Here is a 12,559-nt window from a genome sequence, read left to right as displayed (position 1 = left end):
GAATTTAAGCCTTTTTATTAGTGGGTTTCAATTCTTGAGGGAAAAGGGGACTTGGTAAAATTGAGGAGTGCCATCGCAGTCGGTGAAATTATCAGAGAAGTTATTTTAAAAGAAGTTAAAAACTCAATCCCTCTTCAATAAAAGGTTGTGCATTTTGGGGGAAACGCGATTAATTTGAGGGAGGTGGGGGATTTATGCGAATAATAGCAATAGCAACATATGAGAATAATAACAGCCCTTGCAAGGGGGAAGGGAGGTCATAACGCAGACAATGTCATTAAATTTTTTGCAGAAGGATTTTAATCCATTAAAAAGATGGTGGCGTATTTCTTTTGTTTGGGGGTGGGGTGATAAAATTGAGGGAAGCCACCACACTTGTGGAGGGAAATTGGCACCCCAGCTACATCACATACATTATAAGATCTGCAATACAGATAAGTCATTGAACATCTTGATAAACTAAATGTTCCAGCAATTTAGGCAAATAATAATGCCTAGAGCAGGGTACTCGTTTGGTGGGGGGGGGGGTCTTGAAGTTGACTATGCCAATGAAACTATCAGGGAACTTATTTTAAAAGTAGTTTAGTCTCTTAAGTAGGGACTCTTGTTTTTTTTTGGGGGGGGGGTGGCAAGCAAAGACCAAATTGTTGAAATTTTACAAAGGGTACTTGAAATAACATTTTTAGGAGGGGAGGTGCCATGCAAACTTTTAAGGGGGGGAACCCATATTTAAATCATTTGCACATTCAAATTTTCTTCCTTTACATAATTTGCAAAAACCATACAAGTTCAGAAATGCAAGTTTATTCTCGGTTTTCTACAACAATCAATGTTTCTCAGAGTACCGGAAATCCTAATATATGCTACCCCAATTCCACAACCTGTGTTTGATAAATCATATCAAAAGAAATATCGGATCTTGAACGAAAAAGATATAAACCCGCTAGTTTTGATACCACTTCAACGTCAACTCTCAACAATGCACGGTATTACCTTGAAATCAAATGTGCGAAAAACAACGGACTGAAAGGCTTTACTTTTGAAATACAGAAACTTACGTACATTTCCTTAGTACGTACGCTAGTAAAAACTGCTTAAGCTTCCGAAATGACATTCATCCAATGGAAGAAGCGTGTCTCGTTGGATTCTATCTGAATGAAGCAAATGAATTCTCTCATGGCGACCCTAGCTTTAGACATGGCCCGGTGCTGCATTGGCGCATTCTTAGCGACAAAACTGGCATGATAAAATTTTTTTGTTCTGCAAAGCACGAAAATACTGGAAAATTTTGCTCGTACCCATAACAAGTGAAAAAGACATGAAAATCCATAAAACTTCTGGGAAATCTGGAAGAGTTGGCAGGTATGATCCACTCATTAAGCACAAAGAATAATGAATAAAAATATGCATTTTTAAGTCATTATTTAATTAGTTCTTAGTTAAGTCCGGTCAGATGATATATCAGACAGATTTAAATCTGAATATTGTTACCGCGGTAATGAACATATATCGATACATTACGGTATATTGCCCAGTCCTACACTTGGTGCATTAGTGCAGTCTTTTTTTCTTTGTCACCTTTTAGGAAAATGAGTTTTTTTTTTGGTTTCGTTTTTTTTTAAATAGTGAAAAGAGGCGGAGGCAGGGTGTTGCACACTTTTAGGTATGTTTTTCTCAGAAAAAGTTAAGCAAAATCAGTGAGACATAGAGATATGGTGTGGATTGGACAGAGCTTTAGGCTTTGGAGCGTTAACATTGGAGTAATGAGTTGCTAATTCTCAGAAGCACAGGTAGTTTTATGACATTGAAAAAAGAATGTCTAAAATTAATTACTACCTGTTGTTAACAAACAACAGCAGATACATTTTTTTAAGCAGACAAGTCAAAATTTAAGTTTTTTTTAATTGCTTTTTTATACTGTTATACAATAAAATTCTTTAAATGAATATTTTGAGTGAACAATGTGCATTTAATGATATATCTTGTTTAACTAAAAAAATTAACCAAGTTCATTTAAATTGATGTAGAATTCCATGCATATTATACTATTCCATGCATATATAACTATTTACATGTTTTTGCTTCATTTAATCAAAACTGCATAAAACAAACTGGATTTAAATAAACGGCAGTCACTGTGTTAATGTTGTTGTCTTGTGCCAGCCAGCCTGGTAATTTTAGGGTGTGCTGCTTCACTTTTTCAACTATGCCGTAATTTGGTGTTAAGTCCGACTCCCACAGCACACACATGCTATAAGGACCTGTTTATGGGGTAGGCAACCCCCCATTCACAGCACAACAACATTCACACTAAGAGAGGACAACGACAGGAGAGAGAAAGTACATTCATGTAGACAATCGAGAGTTTACTGTCTATGTATTACATATAATATATATACCAATATATAATTTGAATGCCCTAATCAGTTTGAACCAGTATTAAATACAGGATTCTTTTTCTTACTGTAAGATATACATAGAATATATGCTGTTGATGGAAATATAACAGCAAAATATCCAGCAAATATAACATAGACATAAAGCCTAGTGATGCTATCTAAATCATGTGTGTATATTTGTAAACAAACCCACCTATAAAGGTATGTATTAATGCTCAAACTCAATACGATAAAAAATTTCATGACACTTTATTTTTTATTCAATTAGAAATATTTTTCCCTTTATTCCTTTTCAAACACTGGCTTTGCATAATGCATGATATTCTTTGAAATGATACACATTCAATAGAAAACAGAAAATTAATTTTAATATTGAGAGCTTTATTGTACAAAATTCAATGCAAAAAAAAAGTGGGGAAATCACAACTTTAAAATAATATAAACTTCAAATAAAGTGGGAGCAAAGCAACATTTGTAAAGTGAGAGCATGTATCTTATGAAAAGATCAAAAGTCCTTCTTTTTGCATTTAAACAGTTGATTTATTTTATTTATTTATTTATTTTTTTAGTCCTGTACATAAAAATAAATAAAAACACAAAAGAAAAACATCACAAATGCAAATTTGTAAGAATATAAAATAATGCTAAGTAGGTGGGACAGAATTGATGCCTGAATATGAAAACATATTCAAAAACAAACAAACTGGTACAAATTTTTTTTTTTATTTTTTAAAGCCTTCATTTTTATAGTAACATTTCATACTTTGATGTAAAAGGTAATACTTTTTCGTAACATTTAAATTAACTTAAAACTGAGCTAAGGATTGAAGCAAAATAAAGTTAAAACTTATTTGGTTTCCAGTATTAGTTAACAAAAAATACTCAAAAAGACAGAAATTTCTAACAGTTCACAATCATCATAATGTAATTTTTAAAAAATAATAATGATAATGATAAATGAATGCTGTCTACCTTCTGAAATTCAATACTTAATTAGGATTATTTGCCTTTTTAGTTAATAAAACTTTAGGTATGAATAAGTAATTTTATACAGTAACAGATATTTAAAAAAAAAAGTTTAATTTTTGTGGTTATAAATGCACAAAACTATTTTAATTTTATGTTAACAATCTCAATTAGCTATTATCGATTATTGTCTGCAAATTTATTTTTTTTTTAATCAGTATATAATTGCACTTTTGAAAAAAAAATCAAGCACATCAGTATAATTATTTGAAAATGTAAAAAGAGAAGGTAAAAATGAGTGGTCTAATTTTCTGAGTGTTTTTAAATGGCAATGTGGAAAAGAAATAAAAAGTTGACCTCTTAAAAGGCAAAGCAGTTTGTTGTTTACAAAATTATGACATTATTGTTGCATGAATACCATTTCTTGATTAACACGCTCAACTTAGTCCTATCATGTATGATTATGTAACATAATAAAATAGTTTTATTCAAATAATTAATTTAACTTATTAGTAGAGCTCAAATATGGTAGCTGTATACATAGCCACTTGTATCACACAGTTTTTTAATTGACCATTCAATTTAAAAGTATGTGCACAAAAGCTGAATTAAATTCAAAATTCACGACAAATTTCAATGATTTTACGAGATAGCTTAAAAATTGTAAGCCTTTCTCTTTCATTAAAATGACAAGTTCAAAAAGTAAATGATGCATAAAAACAGGATCAAAAATTCTTACACTCCTAATGAAACATTTATCATTTACTCGGCCGATAAAAAAGTAACATATGGTCTCAAAATGTTTCTTGCTTTGGGATAATATGTTTGTTAAGTGACAACTGCTAGATGTAGCCATTTTAAATGCACTTTGAGTCTTTAAAATTTATTCAATGTTCAGAATTAGGTTTTGTGCATCTAATTACATACTGTTCAATATAAAAAATGAATAACTAAAGAAAATTTAAAGAAACAGTTGATGAGATTTTTAATTAAAAAAAAGGTACTCATAACTGATTATTTTGATTGAATATTTTTTAATGTACATTAATTTTATCCTTAAAATTGTGCCCCTCTCCTTTTAGTCATCTTTCATATCAAAAATAATAAAAATTTTCAGTTTAATACAGTAAAAAATGAATTGCACACAAATCATTGATTAAAATCATTTTCTGGTATAAAATAATAAATAAATAATACAAATCTGAATTTTGATGCCACACATTCTCCTAACAAATCACATTGAAAAAAGAAATCATCATTAGGCTCTTACCAATCTGGCTTTCCTCAAATAAATCTTTTTTTAGAAAAGAATTACACCATTCTCACCTCTCGAACTATTGTAACCAACATAAATGTTATATAAATACAAAAATAAAAAAATGAAAACTGTAGGACAATCCATATTCTGCGGGAATTAACTTAATTTTTCATAAATCATGCATAACATTGACATCTCATTAACTATACACTCACATACACTACATAAAACCCAATTGTTATAGTCCTATTGATTTGCAGAAACAAATAGTCTCATTTTAAAAAAGTTGAACGCTTATTATATGTTTGTAATTATGTTGCAAATGTTTAAAGATTCAAAGTCCTTTTACGTAGTTGAAATCTCACTTTACCTTTCATCGAAACAAATGGTACAGTATCTAAAAATAATCATAATTCTTTAAGATTAACTTTCACAATACATTTCAATTTACTACCGACACATACTGGCAGGATGACCAATAGAGATGTAATCCGTTAGTAATCTATGTTAAAAGTTGTTTCAAGTTTATTTTAAAAGGTATCATGCAAAGTAATAGCAATAACACTGAAAATTAAAATTTTTAGGTGTGTTAAAACAGCACTGCATAAAAGTCACCATAAAATGCACAAAAATGCTTCCCAGATAATCTTAAATAATTTTAAACTGAGTTCCCCTATCATATTTAAATTATGAATACAAAGTGCAAAGAATCTTACTTAACTTGTGAGTAATCTATCCAACTAATAGTTATCATGCAAAATCTTTATTTTATGTTATTATATACCTTTACAATAACATTTTTCCCGATAAAAATTTGACCAATAAGAGGATTTCAGTGTACTAAATAGTAGCTATGATCTTGGTGCATATTCAAGAAATTTAATACACCCTCTCTGGAGATTTCTTGAAGAAAAGTCCAGATTGGAAAGAGTTTTCAAAAGATAGGAAAAATGATGTACATTTTAAAATGTTTCCTGCATAGAGATGCTGAGTTCTTAAACAATTTGAACATATCCAAGTGACTGTCAAGTCTTTTTACATCAATTAAAAAATTTAATGGTTTCAAAACTTTTGCAAATTATGGAAGTATAAGTTTGAACTCACAAAAAAGAAAATTAAATGGAAGAGTATCACTGTACAATCACTTTGTACAATTCTGAAGATAGATTAACACCAAGAACAGTGCACTGAGTTTTTACAGTGAGCCTTGACAATGGAATTTACCTAAATCTATGTGTCAAAATGCATTAAAAATTCTACAGAAATAAAAATTCTCAATAAAAAAAATACAACCGGCAACTAGCTTTTTCCCCAACCAGGCTGATTTTAACTGATGAATGAATTCCCCTTTCCAAATAGAGCTTCCTTAAACTTATTTGGCCCACTTGCGAGTAGTGACTATTTTCAAAAATCTAATTCAACCCTACTGAAGCAGTAATTCTTCTTAACATCAAGCTTAGCTTGAGACTTAAATTGCTTTAAATAATGACTTCCAGTTGTGTCTTCTGAACAAACACATTTAGCCCCCATCAGCTTCAAATCTAAAAAAAAGGAGATGACTGAGGCACAAAACTATAATGTTTGGCTGCTTTAAGTTTTAAAAAAAAAATTCAAAAGCAATGCTGCTTTTCAGGATGTCTCTCATCCACAAGCTCACATTTCTTTTGCAATGAAACACATATCTGCAATTCTTACTACTATTATTGCCTTTTTAATTTCTTACGGAATTTGAAACTCCGTCTAATTCTCTCCTTTGGAAGAGAGTACACATATTAAGCCTTTTAAGTATAGAATCAAAAATTAAGAAAGTTCACTTACTAACTTAGTAGCCCATTTTGAAACCCTTTAAGGGAAAGAGGGAACAGAACATCAAACTCCAAATGATCTCTTACTAAACTCCTGTGTAATGACCTTACTTAAAAAATTAACTGTTTCTTACACATCCATTGATAAATCCAAACGGTCAACAGTTTATTGCTTTTTTTTCTTGATATGACACACAGCTGACTAAACTTAGAGCCATTGACCTTGATAATACATTCAATTTTTTTATCAGAAGAAAGCTATGAAAAAGTGCACACTATGAGCCAAATATTATCCATTAATAATCAGTGCACATTTCACTGATGACGATATCAGACTGATATATTTTCAAACGATAAAAGATGCCCTTAACATTGGAAGCCTCATGTTTTCCAAAAACAGTCCGTCTTCCAATTCAATACAAGTGACTGTTGAATTAATACAGCAAAAGAACAACATAAAATATCCTCCCTGATTATCAGATTTTCGGGGACTTCCATACATATTTCACCTAAAGAGTTGTTCTTACTCTTAACCTAAAGAATCGACATTACCATCCAGCCTAAAAACAAACTGATACTACTTAAAGAGAATATTTTTTAAATTCCAAAAAAAAAAAGATTAAAAGCATCTAAACTTTGGGAAAATCCATCTTCAAAATTGCACTAATGCTACAAGAAAAACGTAAGAACTCGAAAGTCTTGCATAGGCTAATGATGGGAATTTTGCGGGAGCTGACTTTTTCTTGTACCTTAAAAATTTCAGAGTAATTTCTTGTACATATTTTGAACAAATGTTCTAAAACTTACACAAAATACATCAATTAGAATCATAAGAATTCAAAGCAATCTCTTACCCTTAATGTCACCACCAAAATCTTAACCCAACCCATAAATCATCACAGGGTTACCTGGTATCCAGAGGTTAAGATGTTTTAGGCACTTGAGGTGACATGGAATTGTCTGACATTTGCACTTGGGCTGATGACATGATGGGCACTTTGTTGGAGCCAGAAGACATCTGTTGCGGCACTTTTGGCACATGCACTTTGCGAACATGCGACTGTAGATGATTCTTCCAACAGAAGGCCTTAGAACAAAACTCACAAACATATTTTTGGCGTCGAGAGTCATGAATTTCCATGTGACGTCTCAAGGTTGTGACGTCATAGAAAAACTTGTGACACACTGGGCACATGGGACGACGTGACATGTCCTTCTCCAGTGGATTCATCATGTCCGGCAGAACATACAGGTTACTTTTTCCCAGATAAAAATCTATAAAGAGAAAAGCAACAACATGAAATTATAACTCAACCATTCTATTATCTGAATCTCTGAATACTATGAATATTAAAATGCGAGTACAGTCAATTCCCTGAAATCTGAATAACTTGAAGCCAAAGTTCTTATGGATTTAAGGATTTTAGTTTTCTGATCATAGGTCTTCATTTTAGAAATTATCAGACATCTTTTACATAATAAGTTGCCAAACTATCACTATGCTTGGGGGAAATCACTATTTATATTTGGATATGAGAAAATAGATACTTCAATTTTTGAACTTAAAATAACTTTTTAAAATATAAGGCATGTTTGCATTAATATATTTTTTTAAATTTTCCACATTGCTGACCAAGAAAAGCCAATGTTTTTCGTTTTAAATCAGGCACTTTACTTGATCTTACTGTTTGTGGTTGAATTTTTTGCTAAGCAATTACAAATAAACGTAAGAGTGATTGATTTTCTCCAAATTTGTAACGATTGACATTAAAAGCAATATACACTTTTTCTTCTTTTTGTTGCATACAGGGTAAGTATCAAAAAACATGGAATATAGCGAGATTTGGAGTTTTTTTTACGTGATATAGTATTGAATCAAATTTTACCCAAAATTTTTCTTGTAGTCATTTTCCTGTATTAATGACATCAAACTGTTATTTAATATGCAGTAGAAGACTGTTATAACGCACACCTTGGGACCAGAGCTTTTACGTTATATAAATCATTTCATAAATTTTGAAACTATTCAGAATATATATCTAGAAAAAAGCACCTCAGAATAAGCTTTATCTGCAATGAGTATTAAAGTACTAACATTACAATTAGTCATTCACAAATAAATATAAAAGAAAGTGAAATATCCTGCACTTCTGCTAGCTTCATGGTTTGCATAACAGCTGCATCTTCATGAGCCATCTGGTATTTTCTGCTTACTATGAATACTAATTTTCATTTAAAAGCTTTAAATTAAGATGGAAAGATGAAAATCTGTTCCAAAATTTAATTTGCCTAACAATTTGTATGTTTGCAAAGCAAAACAGAGGGATTTTTTAAACTTCAAAACCTATTGCTTACTTCTGAAAAGTTGTGCAGTTTATAGAAAATTGCACTATATAGGTCGGCATTATAAAGGTATTTTACTGTACCTTCTTCTGCTTTATTAAGAAGTAATTAAAGATGAAGTCTGAACACTATTTAGCCATATATAGCAATGGATATAGAATATTTTTCAATCATAATTGTAGAATAAACTGCTTGTGGTGCCTTATGAATACAGTGGAACCTCAATAACTGGATCCCCCAAGGGAGCATGAAAACATGTTGACTTAAGCGGATATCAACTTACTGAGGTTCCATAATTTTAATCTTTAAAGAGCTTTTGTGTCACTTACTTACTAGTGTTTAACATTCACATTATGAAAAATAGTTCCAGCAAATGAATTTTCTTTTCCTTTCTTTCTTTCTTTATTTTTTATCTTTTATTTATTTATTTATTTATTTATTTATTTTTTTTTTGAGAAGTACATAATAAAATCAAAAATATCTGAATACTTCATGAAGAATAAATCTATACTTTTTGAAAAGCGATAAAAAAGCTTCTTGTTAGTCAGGTCTGAAAGATATCAAGTCCTGCCCAAACTTGTTTGTAAAACATGTGCCTTCTTAATCTCTAGAGGACTCCCTTAAGTACATCTATCCTACCCCTTCCTAGGCAGAGTATGGTGGCTGACTCCCCTGGATAAAAGATGAAATTCTCAAAAAGAGCTTACCAGGAAAATATTGACTGACCAAGAAACCACAGCATAAAATTCTGAGGTTTTCACCCATTTAAATTAGCACTAAGCCAACCATTAAAAAAAAAAAAAGAAAAATGTGGAGTTATCAGGGTAGTAGAGTTATCTGCATGTCGAGTTATCGAAGTTTCACTGTATATTCACTGTTGCACAGACCTTCATTTGCTAAAAAATTTTCTCAGTTTTCATACTTCACCAAATTTTTGGCTGAACCATTAAGCTAAGTACAAGAATCAATTATGACCAATGTCTCATCGACTTTTTGGCGAAAATTGTTTTAATGACTGAAAACTTCCAATGGAGACTACTAAGCAAAATCATAGCAAAGCTAGTAGTTACAGATTATCTAGATTCACTTTTCTTTATGAAGTGGGTTGTTTTTGTTTATAGAGTCTGTATGGATGCTTAGCTCTAGACATATCCATTTAAATATGATCATGAAGTAGTTTTTAGAATTTGAAATCTCAAAAACCAGTTTAAAAACAAGTATAACAAAAAGTACACATAAAAAAGGTTAAGAGTTTTAAGGTTACAGCAAAGAAAATAATACATTAAGGCAAGCTGTTTTTCATTATTAAATCGTACTGTAATATTCATAAAAACTAAATCTTAAATATGAATTGTTCAAAATGAAAGTTAACAGAATTATTGAGTAAATTTATAAGTTTTAATTTCAGTTCAAAAACCCACTAGAAATACATTTGAAATCTTATACCAACTTTCAACAATTTCAGATTTTGGGGAGTTGGCTGTACACATGTTCTGATGTTATCAGTGAAAATGAGGGCTTATAATTTCAAAAACCTTTATACCCTATTTCACAAGAACTGATAGCAGAAATAAACACAATCTGGCACTTGTCAATACTAATGTTTGTTTGGTGCTGAAAAGATTGGAAATAATGCCCCATTGAATAAAAGGTTTTGGAGGTACGAGATCTTTCTCCTTTTTACGAATTTTTTCTAAACTCATATTAAAAATCATAATTTAAGGAAACCATTGGTATTCTCTAAAAAAATAAAAATTAAGTTTTCTGTTTTGGTAAATATCATGTCAGTGGTAGCCATATCAGAAGCACAATAAAAATTTAAATGAACAAAAAAAACTTTGCCAACTGAACCTTGTTCAATGGAAGCTTTGTTTTGTAAAAGTTTCAAGAGGATTTAGAACATATTTCTAGGAGGCAGTGAAGTGGGGTATGTTGTTCAATGACAGAAAATGTCAAGCACTTCATTTAGGTCATGGAAATAAGCATGCAAGCTACAATTTAGAGATCTACCTTACGTGCAGATCTGGCTGTCTTAATCAATCAGTACTTGAAGTTCAGTCAGCAGTGCAGTATAGTAAGTAACAAGCACAATAGAATGTTGGGTTTTATTGACAGAACTATTTCACAAAATTCTAAAAAACTTCTTTTATCTTTGTACAGAAGTTTGGAAAGATCTCATTTGGAATATGCTGTTTAGTTTTGGTTTCCTTATCTTAAGAAAAATATCAATTTATAGGAAAGGGTTAAAAGGAGAGCTAAGAGTTTATTGAATAAACTTTCTAATTCAGATTATGATTCTAAACTTAAAATGTTTAGCATGTACATTATTGAGCAAAGGAGAGCAAGAAGGAACATGGTCTAGTTATTAAAATTTATTAAATTGGAGGAGGTTTATGGTTGGTTAGCTGCATTGGGTTTGAGGGGCCGTGGTGGCCTAATTGGTAAGGCACTTGTGACCGGAGGATCCCAGGGTCGATCCTAACCGGTCGAAGATCCACTGTCTTCATTAATCGTGACTGGAAGACATTAAGTATGCTCGTGGTCACAAGTCCTTCATGTGAAACGATACGTCTGGAGATGCTGGATCAGGGATTGCTCCGCTTCTGGTCTCGATTAAAAAATCAGAGCTGTCTACAGGGTCACATCCAACTGGTTGAACCACAAACAGTGGTAGGACCCTGCAGTGGGAAGTGTATTGGGTTTTATGGTGCAAGAGCTTTGATAGGCTATAGTGCACTAGGATGTTTATGAAATAAAATTTCTGAACAAAATTGCAAAACCGGGGCTCATTGCTTTAAGCTTTTCAAAAATCAAGCTAATCTTGAAATTGGGAAAAAGTAACATTTCAATAGGGTTGTAGGCATTTCCAATAGTTTACCAGAAGCAGCTGTAATTTTCAATGGGCAGTTTTAAGCAAGTTCTTGGTCTTCATTGGGGATCGATAAATTGAACCATAAGAAAACCCCCTTAAATGAGCAATTGTTGCTGATAAAACAGTAACCCATTTTGTTTACGTCAACTAACCAGTTCTCAGGAAGTAGGATATAATCAAGAATGTTTAGAAAAGATATTACAAAACATAGTCTAATTAAATTGAGGAAAGTTTTCATAATAGTTAAATTATTTATACAAATTTAAAAAATACTGTTGCAAAATAATTCTATACAACTTAATAGATTCTAAATTAAACTGATATGTTTTATGAAATGCTTTGGAAATAACCATAACATAAACATAATTGGAGGTGAAATAATTCATATTCTGAAAACAAACTTGTTATTTTGTTAAATGTAACTCTTTTTTTTTTTTTTTTTTAACTTCAACTAAAAGTTATTTAACAAATTTGTCAGAGTAGCTGAAGCACATCAGTGATTTTAATTACTAAGAGTTTGTTTTTTTAAATACATAATTTGAGCTGGTTCTTATACTAAAGCCTGATATGGAAAAGTATATTATATGAAAATAACAATAATTCATTTGTAACAAATTATCAAAAAAAAAAGAGTTACAATACCCTAAATGTTTTGCAAAACAAGCAAGCATTTTTCAGAACAAATAAAAACAGAGAAAAATGTCAGAACATTCTCAATCTCAAAAAAGTTATAGAATTTCAAATTTTAATACCAGTAACTATCAAAAGGCTGTATCTAAGCTAAATATGCATGACATATAATATTAGTTATCAAGTAATGTTTGAGAACTTCGAATTCAGCAATAAGTTCAAAACAAAACCATTTCAAAAAAATGTACACTCATACTTAAAAATAGTACATTCAAAAAAGTAAACC

At 31.0% G+C, this 12,559-nt stretch overlaps 1 protein-coding gene across 4 annotated transcripts in view; it reads right to left on the bottom strand.

The window, feature by feature from the left end:
- Positions 1-12,559, bottom strand: part of LOC129221316 (protein tramtrack, beta isoform-like) — a 215,045-nt gene that overhangs the window by 109,510 nt on the left and 92,976 nt on the right. Inside the window, exon 5 of one of the 4 annotated variants that reach the window (XM_054855776.1) lies at positions 7,337-7,703. The exons of the other annotated variants lie outside the window; for them this stretch is intronic. Coding sequence (XP_054711751.1) covers positions 7,351-7,703 — 353 coding nt within the window. The 3' untranslated portion in view covers positions 7,337-7,350. Of the gene's footprint in view, positions 1-7,336; positions 7,704-12,559 lie in introns of those variants that run through there. 4 annotated transcript variants of the gene reach the window in all.

The sequence above is a fragment of the Uloborus diversus genome, chromosome 4 (assembly GCF_026930045.1).
Source record: "Uloborus diversus isolate 005 chromosome 4, Udiv.v.3.1, whole genome shotgun sequence".
NCBI lineage: Eukaryota > Metazoa > Arthropoda > Arachnida > Araneae > Uloboridae > Uloborus > Uloborus diversus.
The sequence above is the reverse complement of the archived record's forward strand: the minus strand, read 5'-3'. Positions and strand labels throughout refer to the sequence as shown.